The 22,605-nt window shown below is 42.8% G+C and overlaps 1 protein-coding gene across 3 annotated transcripts in view; it reads right to left on the bottom strand.

Annotated features, from left to right (window-relative positions):
- oxr1a (oxidation resistance 1a) overlaps nucleotides 1-22,605 on the bottom strand; it is a 149,449-nt gene that overhangs the window by 15,891 nt on the left and 110,953 nt on the right. For all 3 annotated transcript variants that reach the window (XM_054621113.1, XM_054621115.1, XM_054621114.1), the window contains 5 exons: nucleotides 17,212-17,319; nucleotides 14,887-15,000; nucleotides 4,643-4,795; nucleotides 3,175-3,359; nucleotides 686-1,374 (listed from right to left, as the gene is read on the bottom strand). In XM_054621113.1, the coding sequence (XP_054477088.1) occupies nucleotides 686-1,374; nucleotides 3,175-3,359; nucleotides 4,643-4,795; nucleotides 14,887-15,000; nucleotides 17,212-17,319 (1,249 nt within the window). The remainder of the gene's footprint in view (nucleotides 1-685; nucleotides 1,375-3,174; nucleotides 3,360-4,642; nucleotides 4,796-14,886; nucleotides 15,001-17,211; nucleotides 17,320-22,605) is intronic.

The raw sequence follows: 22,605 nt of genomic DNA, 5'->3' as shown, positions 1-22,605 counted from the left end.
TTGGTTTTGTATATATGTTCCTGGACGATAACTTCCAATAGCTGGCAGGTTAAAACAACTTTAGCCACTGGTGTGATCCTATAATCTTACACATAGCAATGAGAACAAAATAAGTTTATTCCAGGCTTTGGGGGAGGTAGTATTTGTCTAAATCCACATGAAAGCAAACCAGAGAAGTATGTCATGTGTAAATAACACCTCTCTGAATGCTGTCTCAGAAGGTGTTTGGATGTAGGGTTTCATTGCCTTCGTGTTTTGCCTGTGGGCATTACGTGTGTTTGTGGCGTTGTGGTGTTTGATAGGCTTTAGCTTATCGCCCAGAGGAGTGGCCCAGACCACCAGAGCCCGAGATCAAAGAGCTGCATAAAGCCCCATAAAGCCCGGCTAGCTCCGCCGAGCTGATAACAACAGAGAGGCTGCCATTTCCCTTCGTCTTTATATTCCAATTACTAGCACCAAGGCAGAGTGGGAACAGAAAGGTTATCGGGAACCAACATGAGACGGGATTCCGAAGCAGCCAGAGAGGAGAGGAACTCTCTTTGATAGTCCTCAGAAGAAAATGGATGTAGGGGTTGCAGCTAAAAGAACATGAAGCCAGATTAATCACCTGAAATGTCCTCTACCTGTTTTTCATGATCTTTGAGTTACACGTTTTCCAACTATGTTACTATGTAAACGTGTTTACCCTCTGCAGAGTTCTGCGTGCCGTCCTTTGGCGTCTTCTCTACATTCTCCTTTTCCTCCGTGCCCTGTTGCATAGTGTCCGTTTTGGAGACGTCTGTCCCCTCGTGGACTTCCCCCTGTGGACTGGCTGAGTCAGAGGTGGTGTCTGCGGCACCAGGGGTGGCTGAGCTTTGGGACCCCGGGCGAGAAGTGCTTCTGCTGCTGGGACCATGGGCCTGGCTAGTGCTGCTGCTGCTGCTGGTGGTGGTGGTGGTGGTTGTGGGTGTGCTTGGTGGCTTCTCTACACTGAGCTGCTTGGATCCCATGGGGGACTTGCTATCGCTCTCTGTGGCAGTGTCTGGTGGATTGTCCTCTGCTTTCGCCGCAGCACTCTCCTCCGGCTGACTGACTGCGCTGAGGGCACCACCTGGGGCCTGGGACCCGGCGCCGCTGGCCTCCACCTTGATGATGGTTTGCACGGACTCTGTGGAAGCGCCTGAGGACTTATCCAGGCGGAGGTCCTCGTTAGACGCTTGCTCCTCCTCACGGATGGGGGACAGCTCCGTCTCGGTGAAGACGTCTTCGGAGATGGAGCCCTCGGTGCTGCGCGGGGCCGTGCTGCCGCTGTCGTTGGCCCCCGGCTCCCTAAGGCGCTGCTCTGGCTCCTTCTGCTGGGAGGGATGTCTCTCAGTGGGAAGAGGCTCCAGGTCACTGGAAACAAAGAGAAGCAATAAGACACATGCAGCTCTATCAAGAGTAGAGGAATATTTGGACATGGTTAATATGTGCTAGCCTGGAAAATCAATTATACGATGCCTTCAGTAGCTCTGGAGGAGTCATCTAATGTCTGAGAAAACTGTTACAAACTGGGTTCATGGAGTTGCAAAGACGTGGGTGTTTACCAGGCATGGATGCTCTAATGAGACACTATTCAGTTGCATTATGGGACATTTTTGAGCTTGACCTCAGTCAGGTTCTCTGCATATGCTCTTTTTTGAGTCCCCCATCTTTTTAGAAGCGCAACACTTAATCACCTGTGTGCACTTCTAACCAATCAGCAGCCACAGTTATGATCAATAATCTATCATTAAAAGTGACAATGCATAATGCATGCATTTCCTTGCTGAGAGTTTATTTTGCAGAGAGAGCTGCCTTGATCTTCTTTGAATGATCATGTCTTACTGGTTTGGATTTATATATATCTAGTGGATCGGGTCATACTGTCAGTTTACTGTGAAGACTTTTGTTTCAAAGTTTGGCAAATCACTTTTGCATGACTGGAACGGTAACGTAAAAGAAATCAGGAACCACAGCAAACTGGTTAGAGGAAGCCTTATCAAAGTAAACACCTTTTGACCCGTCGTTCATGTTGCATGGAAAATCACTCATGGCATGCCTGCAGCACAGGGTCTGACCAAAGCAGACACAGACACACACACACACACACACAGCACAATTATCCCAACTGTACAGTATTCAGCACGAGATCAGGCTCAATGGACAGAACTGATATATGCATAAATACTGTCGCTCAAACTTTGTGCATATTTGGATAATCAGTTTTTGTTAAGTGATAAATTTAAAAAAAAGGTTGTAAACCTTAAAAAAAACACTTAAGCAGATTCCCAATTCTAACTGTACAAAAGGAACAAATCTGTCTTTCCCGCAATTAAAAACATTCTATTACTAGAAAACCTCTAATAAGGTCGCAAGACAAAAACACTTGTTTTTGACCAGCACAAAGAATCCCATTCTGCAGGGCACTTGTTGCTCAGCTGTGTTTTCGGACAGAGATAGAAAGAGAGAGGTCAGCAGAGAGAGAAAGAGAAGGAGAGGATACACAGACAATGGATCACAGCTGAGGAAACAGCTGGGCCTGGCACACAAACCAATCATTTGCCAGCACAATAACTGCTTCACAGGCAACACTGGACTGCTTAAACACAGAGCCACACAGACCCCCAAAAAACTGACTCCACAGGGCTCCTAATATTAGATCACATTTGCCCTTACATAATTTGGTCTGCAACAACAACATTAAAACAATTTAAATGAAACACAAAAAAATCTGGCGGGAAGAAACACAAGTGGATCCTCTGAAGTGGCTGCTTCCTAGTGCATAAGAGGTGAGCAATCCGAACGTAGGAGGGTGAAGGCATACTTCATTAACCCTGGTGTAATTGCTGTTTCCTTTTTATTTTGGTATGTAGAGGGTGGGGGTGGGGTGGGGGATTAAACTGAAAACTTGAAATTGGTTGCTGACGCAATCGGACCGCGGGTGCAGCAGAGAATGACATTGATTATAGCGAGGTTTCTGCTTTTCTGCGAGGGTGAGAGTGGGAGGAGGGCATTTGGAATTAAACTGTGGGGAAAGATAGAGTGTATGTAGGAGTAAATTAGAATCAGAAGTCAGGGTTTATATACTTTGAATAACTACATGTGTTAGTCTTTACCATCCATACTTAACAACAACAACAACAACAACAGTATGTGTCGGCGTTTCTTTCTTACTCGGGCACAGCCTCTCTGATCTTGGGGTCTGTGATCTCCTTGCAGATGGCAGCAGACTGCACCTCCTCCAGGGGACACATGATGCCGTACTCCTCGCACCCGTGGGCCTGAACCAGTGGGTCCATCCGGTGGGGATCAAACATGATGTTGTTGGGTGTCACCAGCAACACCCCGCTCACCGCACCCTGAATCAATACGGGAGAAGAGAGGGACGGGCGAGGAAGAAACGGAACCCATTAGAACTTCATATAAATCTGAAAAAGAACAGCTTAGCATGTTCATCAACCACCAAAGGATGATCAAAAGCACCGCTGTCACATAAACAACTGGGAGTCGAATCAATTTGAGGCCGCAAATGTCCTAAATCAAGTAGAAGTTATTGACTGCCTGGACCGTGACCACTCCAGTGCTTTCATTTGGTACCTGGGAGTGAATCAGCAGTGGTTCAATATCATGGATCTGTGTGTGTGTGTGTGTGTGTGCATGTGCGTGTGTGCGTGTGTGTCTGTAAGCAGGACAGCTGCCTGGACAGAGACACACACTCACAAAATGTTTTCTTAGTTTTTTACAATTGAAATTACTTTTGAATTATCATACCAAACCTGCAAATTTTCTTTTTAGACTTTTAAGATCCTGAATTTAGATAACTCAGTTTACAGCACTTCAAGGGGCTGCAGAACAACATTAAGTCTAATCAGCAGAATTAAACTACAGTCGGCAGGAGAGATGCTCTTCTTCACGTGCTGGTCTACAGGGTTTTTCAGATCTGCCCACACACATGCGCCCACAGTGTTTACTGTGCTCTCATTTTATCCTCGTTCCAGGTTTCTGAAGAAAATTCTACAATAACAAAGAAAAAACAACAACGGCGAGCTGGAATGCGTCCGTTTATTAAGATACCAGTTGTGAAAGATTTGAGTGCGTTTTAGTGTAATTGCTTAATCCCTCCAACTGCCTTGTTTACGTCTGCCTCGGTTCGTGACTTCATGTTTTGCTGAGAATCCCATAGAAGGACACAGAACTAGCAACTGAAACAGCAAAGATGATCCTGTTTTTTAAACTGACAGCATTGGCAGATAAAGTGGAGCACTTGCAATTTTTGCTGATTTGTTCTTGTATTATTGTGTAAGGGTGTAAACTACCAAATCTCAACAGGCACTTGAGGCACTTGATCTCTGAGTGATCGATGGTTTACAACACTGAACAACAAAGCAAGAAAAATAAAAACAGCTTTAATGAGGACTTATCTCAAGTGCATTACTTTTCTTTTCAAATCTACAGACAAGCTTTTTGAAATATGGAGTGTGTTGAATACCTCCAGCTGACGTATAATCTCTCTCCTTTCCTCACATTCAGCTTTTGTTTTTTTCTGACGTCATTTTATCTTTAGACCACAGCAGTTCGCAGCAGTGTGTCTGTTACATGATCAGGAGGGTTCAGACAGAGTGCCTTCTATAACGCGTCTTACCATTCCATCAGTGATGTACTTGCAGTTGATCTTGAGGAACTTCTCTGTGAGGGCCTCTTCCTCCTCGGAGGTGGATGACACCACTCTGGACTGGCGCAGGGCAGAGAACACCGGGGGGTGAACGCCGTCTGGTCTGGGGGGGCCATCAGAGTCCTTGAGAGAGGATGGGAGGGGGTGTGGACACCATTTGTTAGTTAGTACACACTTTTATACTTTTATAGTACCTATCATCTGTTCTTGAGGCTGGACTAGTATGTCCCTCGTCACCATAAACAGAAAAAAAGTTACATTTATAGTCGGGAGTTAAAGGAGACACATTGTGCCTATTTTCAGGTTCATTCTTGATGCATTTTGGGTTTACATGCTTTAATGTTCTAATACGTGCATACGAATGCATCGTGACTAAATCTCTAAACAGCATTCAACTAAATGATAAGATGATGAGCACTGTCGAACAAGCAGAGTTTGGTTCACTTGGTAATACATGGTGTTACTAATTTGCGTCTCATTTCATCAAACTAATGCGTTTGAGTCTCTACATGTATTATCTATATATAAACAGATATTTTCTGCACAGCGGGACAATCAGGTTAGGAGAAACCCAATGACGAGCCGAGTGAATGTGCCTCCTGTGTGCCTGAGCCTCACACAGCAATTAGGTGAAAAACATTCATATGAGACCGGAGATCTAATTATTGTGCTTTCGGCACTACCTAGTTAGTGTTATACTTGTGCCCTTGAGTCAAGGGCGGGTTTGGAAACTGTTGAATGAGGGGCCAGACTAGGGAGCACATTTATAAATCTATTAAAAAACGTGTTTCTGTGTAATAACAAACAGTTCATCGTTAATAGTTACATTGTTTATTCACTGTAATTAACAGATGCCAGACAGCGTTCAACATGAATGTTTTTATCTTTCACATTGCCTGGCCGGGCAAGTGGCCTGGTTGGTACCGTGCATGTGCAACTCTCAAGAGATGAAAAGGGCTGCAGAAAATAACGTGTTTAATATTTTTTTACCACCTGCCTGATTGGGCTAGTGAGTTGCCATATTTTCTAGCCCCATATGGCATTTTACTTGCCCAGGGCCAACTGGGCCATCGTTATTGTCTGGATATGGTCCGATAATGAGACAATGGGCCCCTGCACACAGACATGTTAGTGGGCTTTTTGAATCTCTTTGATGTCGGTTGCCTTTTCCTCTACTTGCGGTCATTTTTGGCATTTGTGGTTGTTTGATTGACTTTCTAACAAGAACAAGAGGTCCAGGGGTTTGCTGTGGGTCTGTTCAGTGATCCATCCATGAGACTAACAAGCCAACTACCTATCACCTTGTGACTCTGCTAGCGGCGGGAAGAGGCACCCCCGGTTCACATAAACTACTTTACCCTGTGTGTTATGTCCTTTAGAAGGCGGCTCCTACACTAAAACACATCGAAAACTGTGTGTTTTCGTGTATTCTTCATGTACATCGACGCATCAAATGTTATCAAATGATACCTTTATATGCCTACTGTACACACACAAGAATCTTATATTATTTAGTGGTTGTATTGAGCATGGAGTGCTGCAAAAAATATGGTATCTTTAATAAAGATTAATAATGATAACAAGCAAATGTAAAACTATGGTCTTAATTTTAATGATACTTATAATGAATGTAAGAATAATTGACAGATACGAGAATGATTCAAAATATACAGCTATACTGTCTCTCTGTAATCCACCAGATGCTCCACAACCAAGAGGCAATGTAAGTGATGTCTCAACCATCTTGTTGTATTATATGTTGACTGATACACTATAAAGTGTGTATTTTGTTACTTCTTCTTCATCTACGCCATGGTAACTCTGCAAGCTGCCACAGATGGCGTGTCTGCTGGGCTGGAAACACGAGGTGTGGTGCGTTTGGTGTTTCTACCAGTGGCCTGTTGCCATGCGATGTCTGAGCCAGGGGGAGAGACTGACTCAAGTCTGTCTGAATAACCGTCCACGGGGACAACTGTCCGACTAGGAGACATTTTGCAGGGCCGCGTTGTTCAGCCGACTGAACAACGCTGGACAGTCTGTGACGCTGAATGACTGCTGGAGGAGTCAGACCGGATGGAGAGATGCGAAGAAGTGAGGGAGAGGAGAAATAGGGATGAGGAAGACCAAAACAGAGAAGCAACTGCAGCAGAAGCGACAAAAAAAAAAAAAAAAAAGGGAAAGCAGTGCAAAGCTGCTGTGGAGAAATAAAGAAAGACAAGGAGATAAAGAGAGCTGAAGGCAATGAAAGAGAGTGATTGGAGTGAGGACAAAGAACAAAAGGGAAAAGGAGGACAGCGATGAGTGTGTGGGAGTCATCAACGAGGGGGATTTTTAGGCCGGGAGGGGAGGGAGGAGTGCAGTGAAGAGCGGTGAAGAGCTTAGAGAAGACAGCCTGAGCCCATAACAACTGTCTGCTGTCCTCCTGACACCCACCCCCACACCTCCCCCTCTCAGTCTCCCAGCGCAGTCGACAAACAGCCTGCAGCCGCTGACCCACACCGACACACACGGCCCAGACACCGGCGGCCGGGAAAGGCTGAGGGGGCCGGGAACAATCTGCTGCAGCCAAAAACAAGCCTCTCTGAACAAGGAGACGAGGAAGGGACCTAAAAAATGTGAAATGGAGATAAGGAGGAGAAGAATCGGAGGTGAAAATAAAAAGTTTTGCGAACATCCTCAAAACAAACAAAGGACTGCTCGTCATTCACTTAAACTGAGCACACCTCACCTACACAACTGCACTTAAATCGCTTCACTTCCCTTTGAGTCACTTCCCTCTCCGATGTTAAATCAACCACCTTAAAAAAATAAAAAAGCTGACAAGGACACAGCTGGGAACAGGAACACACACGCTTTTGTCCACATGTGCAGCACACACCTGGGTTATAACGAACAGCAATGGGTGTCCAAACATGTCCTCCCTCATAGAAATGCACAACAAACATCGTCTCCCCTTCCCTCTTATTAAGTCTGGCACATGTTAGAAATGGGTGTTATGTGTTGGTGACAAACTAACACCTGTCACATGTCGCACACAGTCCATTTAAAAAGGAGGACTGTGAAGAAGCACACGCTGTCCATCAGCTGAGAGCTGCTGCTCACAAGGTGATTAGGTAACAATTTATTTTGGCACAGTGCCCAAATATTGACTTGCAAAGCAAAAAAAAGAAACGATAATGTTGCATTTGTACATTATGTTGCTGTGTGGGATGATTACCGTCAGAAATAAGAGGAAAATACAGTGAAAAGAGTGAGATTTAGTTGGTCTGTTTAATGGCTGCCAATGATGGCATATTGTCAAAAGTTGACAATCTGTCCCTTTATTTATCTTTTAATGTGAAATTCTAGTTGTAAAAAACCCCCAAAACAAACCATGTCACTGACTCAGCAGTTTAGTTTCACCAGATCATAGCTCATGCAATGGATGATGTGACGATTATCGCTATATAAATTCGGATTTTCGGATATTTTCCACCCTTGGTATTCATTCATTCGTAATGCTCCATCAGCGAATCATCACCTGATCCAAAGCTCCAATCATATCTCACACTGATCAAGCTGCCAACTCATCCACCCTGTGGTTTCCCCCCCGTGACCACCTGTGCTGCTTACTACTTCCTGCTACACGCTGCCATTGGCTGCTTTCTCTCTCCCACCACCCCACCTCCATCCCCAAACGTTGTTATTGTGAGCACGTTAGCATGCTGACATTAGCATTTGACTCAAAGCTGCTAGCGTGGCTCTAGATTCCAAACATTATCACAGTGCTGGGTTTATACACTGACCAAAAAAAAAAGACACCTTTTCAAATCCTGCACTATGTATCCCCAAACACACAGGAACACTGCCCACTGACAGGAATATCCTAATGGCATTGTTAAAGTGTTTCTACATTTTTTTTTTTTATTAAAATAAACTTCAAGAGTGAGCACTGAGTTCTGTGTCAATCGGACAGTTTGACTCTATTTCGTACAGTGGTACACATACAGCTTACAGATCAATAAAGTTTTTATGCAGTGGAAGGTAGGACAGCATCACCCTGCCACAGCCACCTCACATATTTCAAGTGAATATTGCTTTTCCGGGCTGCTGCTTTCTTTGCATCCTCTAATATATGACCAGTGTTTGTCCTTCGCCGGCCTCTACTGGCATTCAATACTTTCTCAGCTGGTGCCAGACTGTGGTACTGTGAGGGATGATGCTAAATCGGCTAGTCTCTTCATTACGTCCTATTTTTACCTTCACCTTCGCACAGAACTTTCATTGAAACTGCAAAACCGTAGACATTAAGGTAAGGTAAGGGTAAAGCAAGGTAAGTAGAGGTAATGTAAGGTAACAATCAGCAGAAATAGTAAAGAACGATGGTGAGGAGCTAACACAACCCCACTGAAAAATCCCATAATGAAGAGAAACAGACTTTCTTTGACCTCGTTTGAGGTTAGCCACAACATGTCGATGTCTTGAAGTAACCAGATTCTAGTCAGTCTTGGAAACAGGATTTTTCAGTGTGTGTTTGACATCAAAGGGAGAGAAAGCGCATAGTGCAGCATAGTAGACTGGCTGCTGCACTGAAATCCAAAGATGAAAAAGCTGCTGGCCTCAGACTGTGAGTAACCGCTGGAAGGGGGCAGGCTGTGGAGACGAGCCAGGAATGGGGAAGGTAGGAATGGAAGAGTATCGCTAAGGACGTACAGGAAGAGAATAAGGAGGGGAGAATAAGGAGAGGCATCACAGTTATCTACTCTACAGGAAGTAGGGGAGGGGTCTGACACCGACGCTGGGGACAGGAGATGGGTGTAGCAGTGTTCGATGACAGCTGTGGTGGGGCTACAAAAATCAATATCCTCTTAGTTGCCAACCAGTATTTCTCTCAGTTCAAAGAATCTAAAGAGAGACTGTGGTTTCTGTTAAATATGGCTTCCCTCCTACTGTGGTGGTGAAGGACAAAATGACAGGTAATAAATCAATAAAATACATTCTGCAGGTGTACATATAGATTAAAAAGACAGCGTGTCTTTTGAATGGTGCATCAGCTGCTTTTCTCTCGATGTAATAACAAAGATCTGCAGGTGCCACCCGGCTTTGACCTTGTCAGTGACACATGGTGCAATCAAAAATCAATCCATAGCTCCACCGTGTGGGCATGGCCGTGTTCTGCAAGAGGGAGCACACACTGGTTGGGGTTCATCAGATGTCAGCAGCCAGAGGTCAAGTACGATGTGTACTGTTGCTCATACCCTGATGAGACATTTACTGAATCTGTCCTAGTAAAAAAAACAAGATGTCATTTTCATAAGTTAACCAAAAGATTCTGCCTAAAACATGTTGGATGCTGGACATTAGGATATGAGACCTGTTCACTTGAGTGAGATCATCACAAGCGTAGCCATGTGGCGCCAGATAAATAGGTAATCTAAACTGGTTCTACTTCCTCCATATCTAATTTTAGGTCACACCCCAGTGGAAGGAAGGACGGAAGGACGGAGGGAGGCAAATGAGGTGCCAAAAGAGGAAGAGACAGGGAAGGTCACAGTAGTAGCTCGATCAAGGCGGTGAGTAAGCATGCATGCGTGTGTGTCAGTTTGAACACGAGGAAGGTCTGGGTAAGACAAAGAGGACGTGCTTGCCCACACAGATGACCAGAGAGCAAGAACGCCAGCGAGCTGGGCGGCTGACAAATCATCCAACTACAGCAAGACCGCCAGCCGGAAAGTCAGCCAGCGCCCCATGCATGCACATGCACGCACGCACGTACGCGCGCACACAGTCATCCAGACAGCCAGCCAACGATCCATGCCTTCAAGATGTGTTACTTTTTTCTGCCAATACTGGCAGGCCAGCAGGCAGAGCGAGTGCTTGAAGACACTTCAGAGCTGCATTATCTAGCCTTTAGCTCTCTCACAGAAAGGCTGGACCACGAGGCTGCATGGCGAAAAACTTTTACCTTGCTGACTGAAGCATGGCCAGTCTTGTGTAGCAGGTACATCACAGCATATGATGCACGTTTGATTTGACACCTCTGCCAAACAACCCCTCTTTTTCTTTTCTTACAATGGAAATCGAAGGGTGTTCATCCTGCAGGAGATTTATATGTTCAACATTTTAACTGGATTTCGGCAACTACAGGAAAAGTACAACTCACCTCCAACTCATCTTTTTTTCAGTTATCTTCAAGTAAAACTGCACCTGAATGATTTTGTCACTTCAGAACCTGACATATTGGATATTAGTTTGAAGCGTATGTTTAACACCGGAAACTTCTCCATGGGTTTATTTAAGGCACTCATGGAGGATAATCTGTGTGTGAAACGACGATAAAAGACGTGTACACAAATTCCACATAGATGCTGGGCAGTGCTTAACCCAAACTAATGTGTGTTAACTTATCCAACATTAAAACTCCTCAGCATCTCCCCGGAGGTGTCTGCACAGTGTGATGGAAGTAATTCTGCTTGAGGCACTTTAAAAAGAGAGACTATGTAACGTTTGAAGGAAAAACAAACACATTCTCCCTTTAACAAAAGAAGATCTTTTGAAGATTTCTGAACAAACAAATCCAAAACACACACTTACTCAATTCAAAACTGGTATGACCAGGAGCATGGATGGTGGCTAGTGTTAGCTAATGTTAGCTAGTGTAATTACATGTCAACATGTAATTGACATATTTGAGTCAGTTTGCTGACTTTATGGCTCCTCTGTGCTCACTCATGGCCGACGTCTATCCCAGTCTGAACGATAACTCTTTGTTTAATTTGTGATTTTCTTTTGAAAAGTCCTCTCATCACCATGTTCGCTATGGGTTTTTGAGGGTTCTTTATGTTCTGCGTTTTCGTGTACTGACTATTCTATGTAAACCTCAAGGCATAGCACCGTGTTTGAGTGAGTGCTAGCAGGGCTTCGATAAAAAATGACAAACATGTATGATGATTTCAGTTTTGATTACGATGAATAGCCACACAAATTACTATGCAGTGACAGAACGTTTTTTATGGCTTGGATTATTTAAAAATCTATCTGAACATCTAATGGGACTTTAAAACATCTGGTGCTAGATCTGTCTCTCTTTATATCCAAAAGTTGAAAAGAGAAGCATCTGAAAGTAGTTTCTCTCTTCAGAGCACCAGTCTTCATCAGGGTTACACCAGCTATTTGCTGCTCACGTTGCTATTACTATCCACCTCCCAGAACCATTTATTTAGATAATACCCTCATTGAGACGCGTGTGCCGAGCTCCAAAATTGGCTTGTAATTAAAAGATGCCGGAGGATTCTGGAGAGAAAAAAATAAAAGAAGCAGAGTGAGTTATTAAGGTCCTTTCCTGTGGTTTAAAAATCAAACAGCACCTGGATGCTGATTGCTTCTATAAGACTACCAAACACACACACATACAGGAAGAGAAGGAGATAGGAGTGTGCAGGCAGGCGCACACAAACATGCAGTGTTGACACAAACACACACACACACACACACACACACACACACACACACACACACACACACACACACACACACACACACACACACACACACACACACACACGCCTCCACAAACACATATAGAGTTGGCACATCGGGTGAGGTAATGTTCCCTCCCTTCTGCCTTCCAAGAACACTTCCTCTGCCTGGAATAATTGCTGCCTGGCTGCTCGTCTGGGAAAAGCGAGCTGCTCCATTCATTAGTTGCTCTAAATATCAGACACGGCATCACTTTTAAAGGCTTAATTTCACCGCAGTCACGGCCCCTTCTCTCTGATCCTCACCCGAGCCGCGGAGAGGGCTCCCGTTCTCGCAGGCATGACCCAAATAGATAAGCAGTAAATGAGGGGGGGCCCCCACTCTTTTGGGTATTGACGGAGACGAGAGCGGACGAAACGGGGGGACGCTTTGCGGTGGTTAGGGTGTCTGAACCCAAGTGGGTATGCAGTGGCAGTGTCGGCGACGGAGAGGGAACAGTATACATTATCTCACAAAAGCGGCAAAACAAGACTTCCGTTTCCATGGAGATCAGCAAACAGTCATATTTCTTAAGGGACCACTGGGCTTCCTGCGCCTCTCGGTGATTGGCTCATTTAGATGCTGCAGACACAGTAGCCGAGGGAAATGGCTCGCACTGCTGGTCTTAAGAGCTGTGAGGGCAGGAAGCGTTCGGCTGACTGGACCAGACCTGAAGTCTCTGCGGTCACAAACAACATGCTTCAACCTTCAACTGAGTGGGAAACATGTGATGTGAAGCAATGTGCGTTTGGCCATATATCAGAGCAGGAATAAACCTTTTGAATTAAAGGGATATTGCATAGATTCTTCACCCCGACTTATTACCATACAATGTTTACATGCACAAAAACAGACAGAACATGTTCACACTGGGTGTGAGGTCTTCACAAATACATCTGCCCGCATGGTTAAATGCCACGTGTTTCCATCGTAATGCAAAGAAACTACAATCATGAATCAAAAACTGCTGTCAGCAGCTTGGATACCAATTAGGGGCGATGCATTAGCAGAGACAGTTTTTCTAATAGCCCGTGTCACACATGCACTTTGTTCTCTAAACGCTCCAGCGTTTTACACGTCAGCTTCATGGCTCAAAAGGACCACAAGCAGTTGTTTTTCCACAGAGGGTTGCTCTGGAAATATGCTTCTCCCTCCATAGGTCAATGTGAATATGAGACAGATAACCCACAAGGTCATGGTCTTTTGGGGCAAAGAAATGAAAGTACATATATATATGCATGTTTTGTGCTGCCTCCTTAAGACAGCAATTTAAAAATGTCATATTTAAGAAGACAAATGAATAGAATGAGTAAAATAAACAACTTAACCCAAATTAAGGACGTAGAAATTAAGTAAGTATATTTTTAAAATGTGTTTTTTTGAGAGTATGCATCTGTTGATTAGTATCATAAATGCCAAATTACATTTACTCATTGTTACATTACAACTGCAAGAAGAATAATTATTTTCTCATAGATAAGTATATGCTGTGTCAGAGCAGCTTACTTAGCTACAAGTCCAAGATTAGTTTGAACAGTAGTGGCCCCTCTTTAAGTTATCCAGGATGTCTGTTAGACATTCATCTTATTGAGGAGAGTTTGGCATTAAAGATTCATACCAGTATCAGACATTACTCAGATATAGCCTAAAAAGATGGATCAGGTATCAGCGAGTACACAAGTCTATGCACGGATCCAATATCATATAATTTATCAGCATGTTTACGCTATAGAGGAACAACAACAACAACAACGTCACTCGCTACCCGATCCGCTCATCCTGCAGGCTCAGCACTGCAGGCTCAGAACTGCACATGTGCAAACTTATACTAGACACCTGTGGTAAAACAATCCTGTGCACCCTATTTTTTCCCTGATAATGCTTCATTATGAACAACAAATCTGTGTTGAGCACAGCCCTACGGAGTTTAATAACACAGCATAAATTAATGACCAGAATAAAAAATAAATAAAAAAAGAACAAATTGTGGCTTATGGAAAACTTGTGTTTTATAATCTCTTTTTTGCGGCCCTAATTGCAAAGCAACACATAAGGTCCTTGAATGTACGTGAAAGTCACACGCATCACTTCCTGTCCTTTGCAAATACAAGGCAGGTTTTATTGTCTGACCTATCCTTGGAAATGATTGGCACCTCTTGTCTTTTCTGCCCTCGAACAGCATGACACATCGTCTCGGATGTTCACCTTCAGGCTGACAATGAACGGAGCTCTAAAATGTGATAGCAGTGGTTGGAGGATAAGGTTGTGGAGGTAAGTACTGATGGGTCTAACCGTTTGTTAAAAATTAAGACGCGTTGTAAACTTGTATTTGGAGTCACCTGCTTAACTTGCTGAGATTGTAGCATTTGAATGCATTTGTTATTTGTATCTTTGGTACTGTTCTGTTAGCAAATTTGCTTATTTATCACGCTGATCTTTCACCAAATTAAAGAAAACAATGGTCCACATCAAACAAATAAAATGTTCATAGCTGTCCCTCTTCGTTTCTGTTAACTGGATGATAAACTTGCCTAACATTAGCTAACTGAAGATCTATCCTATCTATCTATTCAAAGTTTAATATCCACATTCTAAATCTACTAGGTTTATTGGTAAATATGTCATACAGTTCTTCATTTTACCCATAAATAACATGACAGAAGTTAGGTTAGTAATGTTTTTCTGAGTGTGTGAGATCGGAGGTGTGGTCAACATACCGTCACCTTCTCTAAATCAGCTTCTGAGGAGGTGGGAGACAGGGGGCTGATGGGACTGAGGGAGGGGGAGCTTCCGACACTGGAGACGTACTCGGGATCAGGAACGTACAGAACCTGCAAACACAATCCATGTCTGTATTTACACAGGCGCTGCCTTTGTGCAAACACGCATTGCACACAACACACATTCATGCACGCACAGGAAGATATAAAAGAGAATGTCTCGACAACACATATGCATACGCACACAGACCAACCACAAAGCAAGACAAATAACATGAATCAATAGCATCACGCTACTGACTGGGATGAACAGAGAACGTGGTTAGCGATGTGTCAGAATTGTCAGTGATGGGAAATAATGTTTTCATGTAGTAAGAACGCAAACCATGTTTACATTTTATTTATTTTTATATAGGATAGCAACTAAATATTATAAACAATATTTAATAATATGTGGATTAATGAATCATTTGTCCCAGAAAAGGTCAGAAAAAAGACAATAAGAATTATGAAAACCCAAAGATTATCGGCTCATTATAAAAAAGGTTGAAGCAACTATAAAACAGTTGCAGGTGGATTTTCTGTGGATTTATCCATTATTCAACTAATTGTGTTAGCTCTATCTCTAATGTGATGGAATGTATGAATCTGTGTGTTGCAATAAACACATCTTAATAAATGTGTATTGCTATCTTCAGAGATTGGGAACTCCATCTGTTGCATAATGTAGTGGCACAAAAGGCTAAAGGCAAGCCGTTTTAGAAATAGTTTGACCTTGTAGCAAATATACTTGTTTGCTCTTTTACTGGGAGTAAGATGATTAGATCAATAATTATTGAAAGCTTCAGCCAGGAAAACAGTTAGCTTAGCTTCGCATTAAGACTGGAAACAGGGTGAAACAGTTATAGCAGACTGGCTCTGTCCAAAAACTTAAATAAACAAAAAACATCTTCTTACCAGCATTTCTAAAGCTCACTCAACATGTTTCGCGTCTGATCTGAAGGTAATCACTTTGTGCCTCAATATAGAACAAACATAATGCCTGTAGCTAGCTAATGAAACATGTTAGCATGTCAAAGGTTTATTTTAGCACTATATGTTTACCGGGAGTGCAGTTGATAACTTAAGTAATAAAGTACGATAAATAAGAACAAGTTAGCTAGTTAGCGCGCTAATGTTAGCTATGTGTTAGCAAGCTACTATAGTTAAGGAAGTCCATTGCAAACATAACACTGCATAGCTGACTAGTTTATCCACATTCAGTCAACGTTCAGTTTTTCAGTTTTAAAAAATGTTATGAGTTCTTTAGCCTGTTGGTAGTGCATACCACACCATAAACAGGCACTTTCACACCATAAAAAGGCACTGAAGAGCCAAGAATATTTTTTTTCTCTGTTGTGGGCGGGACTTCTTGGCCCTCTGTATCTATAGGTTGTGGTTGAAGGAGCCATGCTAGCTGTTTCCAGTCGTCATGCTAATTCACGCTAACCATAGCTTCATATTCAGGGTACAGGCCAAGAGTGGTATCAATCTTGGCAAGAAGGCAAGTTAAGAGTATTTCCCAAAATGTTGAAATTATCACTGAGGCTAGGACTTGTTCATTCATGTACAACCTGTACAAGATGTTTCAACCGGTATTTGCCGGTACCAGTAATAGGCCTTTAAATGTGGTACTGAATTAAATTTTTTGGGCCTGTAAGAATTGAAGAGATGAAATCAATCTAAGTACAGCTTTTGAAATTAGCTGTTTACGTCGTGGTTTAACTTCAGCTTGAGCCTCGAAATAGCTGATAGTTCAGTAAATACTCTCCACACACCACTGTTATAACAATAAAAGACGAAGATGAAAAAGCTTAGCGGCTGGCAGTGTGTTTAGCGGGCTAAAGATGTGATGTTTTGCGTCATGTATTCGGAACTAAAGTATCTCTGGGACAATTTGAGCACCGCATATATTATTATACCTTTTTAGAAACAAAATTGGTCCTTTGCAACAAATTGCATCCTATTGGGACAAATAGCACTGTAATTAGCAGGCAATTAAGTGTGGATGCAGATAGTAGGGATCTTAACACTGAGTTAAGCTCCCTACAGAGTTCCTCTGAATGAGTAGAAGGATAAACACATGCATGTGATGTTCCCAAAATAACATCGATGTCCAACTGCTCCACCTAGATCCCAGATGCACTGTAGAGAATGTTTAGTGATGGTGAAATCAAGACAAGTGACCGGTTCGTGAGAAGGTGTAGATGTGAGTCTGCTGGAGGACAGTGGTGAAGCAATGCAGCTGAATATATCAGTGAAAGCGTGCACGGCGGTTCACACCTGGCCAGGCACCACTGCCCTGGAGAACAGCTTGTTCAGCTGAACCAGTTCGTTGGGTGTGGTGTCGAACTTGAGCGAAATGCTGTTCAACGTGTCCCGCGACTCCACCTGGACCACAAAACAAGAGAGAGGACACAAAATCACACTGCTGATCCTGTTCAGGGCATTCATGAAGCTGTAGAGGGAGGAAGAATTGGAAGATGTGACACAGATAATGAGATAGAGAGACACAGAAAGAAAAGCTGAAAAAAACAAAGCTGTGCAATTATTACTTTAATGTTGGATATTTGCATGTTAGATTTTGGGATGTTATGCAAATCGAAGCTGTCAGCTGTTGACCAGGAATAGATTCCCAGGGGAGGCATCGTTGCTGGCAGAAATATGAACTGACATGAATGTCAGCAGCAGTTTTTTGTTATCTTGTGAACCAATCAAGTAGCTACCTTTTTTCTCCCCATTTTCAAGTAAGACAGACTCTTATGTGCATAAGGTCTAGGGCTAACTATGAATTGATTGATTTCATGATTGATTCATCCTTGAAATATCTGATTAATCATTTAGACCATAAAAGCAACAGCATATTTTGCAAAACAAACGTTTGACTGTTCACTAAACCCCTCCCCTGAATGGTGATTGGTCAAGCATAGCTTAGCAACTGTAACTAGGCCCTGCAGGTCTGTCAAAAAAATGCTGTTCTAGGGTCAGATGTAATCGTTAGCATGTGCGGCTAACTAGATTAATACGTACAGTATTAGCTAAGCATTACTTCTAAGGCCAAGGAGCAGTTCACACTACATTGTTTTGGGAATGAACTTACAGGGTATATATAAATATATATTAGTTTAATTCAATTTGATAAACATATCCAGAACCATATTAAGTGTATAGAGAAGCACAAGAAGAGACAGTGCTTCATGTTAAGTTTAACGTATCATACGGCATCCTGTGCTCAGCTGCTGCACCCTGCAGTTTTTTACCCAGGTGCGTTTGCTTGTCTCCGCCAGTTAAAATCCATACAACAGAGACGTGCTCCACGTGTCTGAACCAGTTAAGCATCCAACATGCCCAGTGGGAGTTTCTACCTTCCAAATAAGGATGACAACCGTGTCAGAAAGTGCCTGCGTGTGTGAGAAACGTGGTACAAGTGGAAAAAAAAAAAGTGAGCTCAGGGGAGAGAACCAGACAGATAGGGCCGACCCTGAGCCGTGTATAATTAGGACAGGATAATGGCACTGTGTGTTTTAGTGCAACAGTCATGGGAATGCACAGCGGTTTTCAGCATGTGTATGTGTGCAGCTTTCCGTGTGTGAGTGTGAGTGTGTGTGTGTGTGTGTGTGTGTGTGTGTGTGTGTGTGTGTGTGGCAAGCAGTTGCACAAAAACAACATGGAACGACAGCTTCTCCAAATTCTTCACGTGACAGTATGTTTCTAGGAGGATATTCTTGCACCAGACGGACAGAGACAGAGACAGGTAGTAGAGTAAGGGGAACCAAGACAGACAAGCTGGAACATTAGTAACACAGATTCATTGTGTGTGAGGTAGTCACACATGACACGGTCATGGTCATGTCTACGCATGACAACAGCGAGGAAAGAAGCAGAAAATGCAGAAACCCAGAGGCCACTCGCAGTCAGGGAATGTTTTCGATTTAACTAACTCAGTAAACTCAGAAACAGACACATGAAGTGCGCTTGGGCTAATATTTGGTTTGAAACAGAGCTCTAAGGAATATATATATCATATTTCTAATATTTGAAATATAAAGAAGTGAGCTTGATTTAGCGAGAACAAGGGCATCATCCCCAGAATCAGTGCCTGCAAGAGTATGGCTTTTGGAGAGAGGGGCCAAGGCTGGGGGCAGGAACAATGTAGCTGTGGACTGGGTTAGGACTGAGTCTGTGTTACCTTTCTATTAAACAAATGTGCAGTTCCTACACAACTCAGATTTGACATTGGCAAGAAATCTTTGTTTAAATCTAAATGTAATATGCAGCGTGTTTCCTCTCAGTTGCAGGGAAAAACACTGCTGATAAAGTCTGACAAGGCATTTCCTGCAAGAAGCAGGAACAACAAGTTGTTTATGGCAAGTTAAAATTGCCTTTTGTCAAGTAGATTTCTGACCTACATGCCACACTGGAAAAGTGAAAACATTTCTAAATTTTTGTGTATTCTATTTGACTTCAGCAGAATGTTTGCCCAAGCCTCTGCTACTAAAATAAGGGTGATCACGGTTATTTCAATTGGTAAAAAAAATCTAATGAATGGATTCAGGCAAACACCCATCCATAATAAGGCTTTGGCTGAAGAGAGCCCACTACAGGCAGCCAGAAGAATGACAACAACATTGACATAACATCTAAGAGAAAACCCTCTTAGTGTTACTGACCATATTCCTGTGAGAAAAAGCTGGCTAATGCTGGCTGGGATCCTGCAGAAACAGCTAGTCAAAGACTAATCACCATGAAAGCAATACTGCTGTGTCACTTGTTTTTGGCTTGAGAGCAGAGCTCAACTTTTGAAGCTGAAGGGTCTTGTGATGCGCATCGCTGAGGAATTAAACAAAGTGGATGAAGGAGCATCTTGGCGGGCCAATGTAAGTAGGTTTGGCTTTGAAACTGAAAACTATCTGGAAAGTAGAATCTAGAAATCTCAGCAGCTGATAAAATAGTTGTAGAGTCATTGTTATTGATCAACAGTCCTGTTGTCATAGGTTACTTCTTCCAGTCGCTTTAGCCTGGACTCGACTATGAAAAACAAGCTAGGGTTGGGCAACACTGGGCCGACGAAACCGAGGCCAAGGTTTTGGGCTACACTGGGTTTGGATGCTCTACTCACTGGGGGAACAGGCTCATCAGATCTGAGGTCAGTCACGCTGCTGGGATACAATCTCCATGACTCAGCAGGGTGAGCATTTTTGTGTGGATAAACAAGGCAGGACAGGGGGACTGGATGGGTAGGCTGTTCGGGGCTGACTGAGATACTAGATCACTGGCAGAGGTTACACATCGAGCAGAACTACACCATAGATGAAAATCATAGACAAAATAACTCTTTTTATCAGTGTGACAAGTGAAAAATGACTGATTCACACACAGACCGCCTGATAATCCTGATGTCTATTTTTGCCCTGTTCACAGACAGATCTCCTTGAAGGGTCAAAGTGGAGATATACAATAACAGCAGTTTGTTCAGATGATTAAATTGTCCTGCTAGATTAAATGTTAATTTGATCAGCTCTAGGAACAAATCAAATTAGAAAGGCGTCCTTCATATTTCAAAATGTTATTTGATACCTCGATATCTTCACTGCTTGTTCATCAGGCCAGATTTAATTCAATAATTCGATCCAAATTTAGATTGAGTTAAACGGAGGTTGCACAGCGACCGAGGCCGTGAAGACATGGACAAAGCTTGTGGCTTTTGGAATGAACAGAATTTGTTGCAAGTGATCCAGACCATTCTTGTCTGTGTGTGATATAGATAGGAACACGTCTAAGATGTAGTACACAAAGCTGCCAAATTTGGGTCATTTTGGAAATTTGCATACCATATGGATGATTTTTTGATGAGACAAACCACATATACCATTACCCAGTATTTAGGAAGGACTGAGAAACAAAAGCTTTACAGACCTGGTGTTTCACTTATCAGAAGCGGGCACGTGGGTTAGTTTGTAAGTGCATGCTAGTTTGTAGTTAGCTATCAGTTTTAAGGGAGCACTTGTTGTCTTCTGTTATGTTGATCAGATTGAGAAGAAGCCAAATCCAGCAAATCAAACTGTGTTCATCCTTTGCTGCTGAGGCAACTCATTTCATATAGGCATGACGTTGAGGATTTAACCTCATGAATACTGTTGGAATCAAGTATACAAAGGTTTCTCTACGTTGCATGCAAATGTCATAACCCAGGAGTCCAATCCGAGATACTAGTTGTCACATAAAAAACTTATCAAGTTATGCAGCAAACTTAAAAGAAAAACTGTTTTTCTCAAAATGATGTTATAGGTTATTCCCCAACACCTGACTGTCATTCAAACTATCCCTGATGAATCTAAGGTGGGAGTAATGGAAGTTAACTCTGGGCCTATTTAATAGACTAAATGATGATGCTGTTATGGGCTTTATTTGTATATATTCAAAATAATAGTATTAGTATAGTAATATTAAAACATAGTAAAACTTATAAATGTTATTCTTTCCTTTCCCCTCATATTGGGCGCCCATATGGAAAAATGGCTCCACTAACATTTACCTATAGAGCCTACGTCTCATAGGGCCGGCTTTGTCAGAATATCATTGCTCTTCAATTTGTTGTGATTTAAGCTTGTCAAATCAAGCAAATGCAGTAAAGCAGTATGGTGAAAAAATAAACTAGAAAATATCTTGGTGCATTTTACCGTAGCTTCTAAAATAAATCTCCAAGAAAAGACATTAGTGGGATGTGGTGACAGGCATGTGTCCCATGTCAAATGTCTCCGCATAATTGTGTTGTTAGCAACTGCTCCTTCATACCCTGTCATCTCATCAGCTCCGTAAAGGGAGACGTACTGTTCGCTCAGACAACAGCGGCATGTCAGCTTGGTAAATATCCTGTCCTCAAAGTCACAGAGAACAGACCAAGAGAGACTCTACAATGACACGCGTTTTTACAACACAGCCTGAAAAAGCAGAATAATAAATTCAAAGTATAACAGTAAAACCCATTACTGTACTGTGTAATAAAATAAGTAATCCCATCCCAACGGTATTTACGATCTCCTGTTCAGCATTTGTGTTTGTGTGATGTCCTTGGTACATGGCTGGCATTTTATGATTGGAAAATGTATTAAAATATACGTCTTGTTTTGAGGGACTGAAGGAGTTTTTCATTAGCAGTGCTCCTACAGTGTCAGAGCCTTTCATGCAGTCGGCTTCAGCACAGGGCATCGATTCTCCCTAGGTGCTATTTGCTATCGTCTCGTCCATGAACTATTTATTTTTAGCTTTATGGCTCCTCTGTTGCTCAGCACAAAGCCGACCCTATAGGACACTCAGGCCTGCATGACATTCACAGCTGCTAAACACACCGTTTTTATTCTGTTTTTTCTTTTGCATCCTGCAATATGAGGACACGTATGTGGCTTCTTTTGACGAAAGCTTTTCTTTTTGCTCCCAAACTAGATATCCTAAAGCTTAAAGCTTGACCAATGATGGCTGCTGGCTCTCGTATCAAAAAGCTGCTCTGGTAGTTCTCTTGTGAGGAGCTCAGCCAATCAATATTGGTCAAAAAATATCTGCTGTTCAATCAAGTAAACATTGGCAGAGCCACATGGTGGGCTGATCTTGGCACTAAATGCGGCGCACAGTACTGACCATTTCATTCGAGCTTTCAAGCTTCATTAATCACTTAATCTA

Source organism: Anoplopoma fimbria, chromosome 20 (genome assembly GCF_027596085.1).
Source record: "Anoplopoma fimbria isolate UVic2021 breed Golden Eagle Sablefish chromosome 20, Afim_UVic_2022, whole genome shotgun sequence".
Taxonomy (NCBI): Eukaryota; Metazoa; Chordata; class Actinopteri; order Perciformes; family Anoplopomatidae; genus Anoplopoma; species Anoplopoma fimbria.
This window is presented reverse-complemented; position numbering and strand designations above follow the sequence as displayed.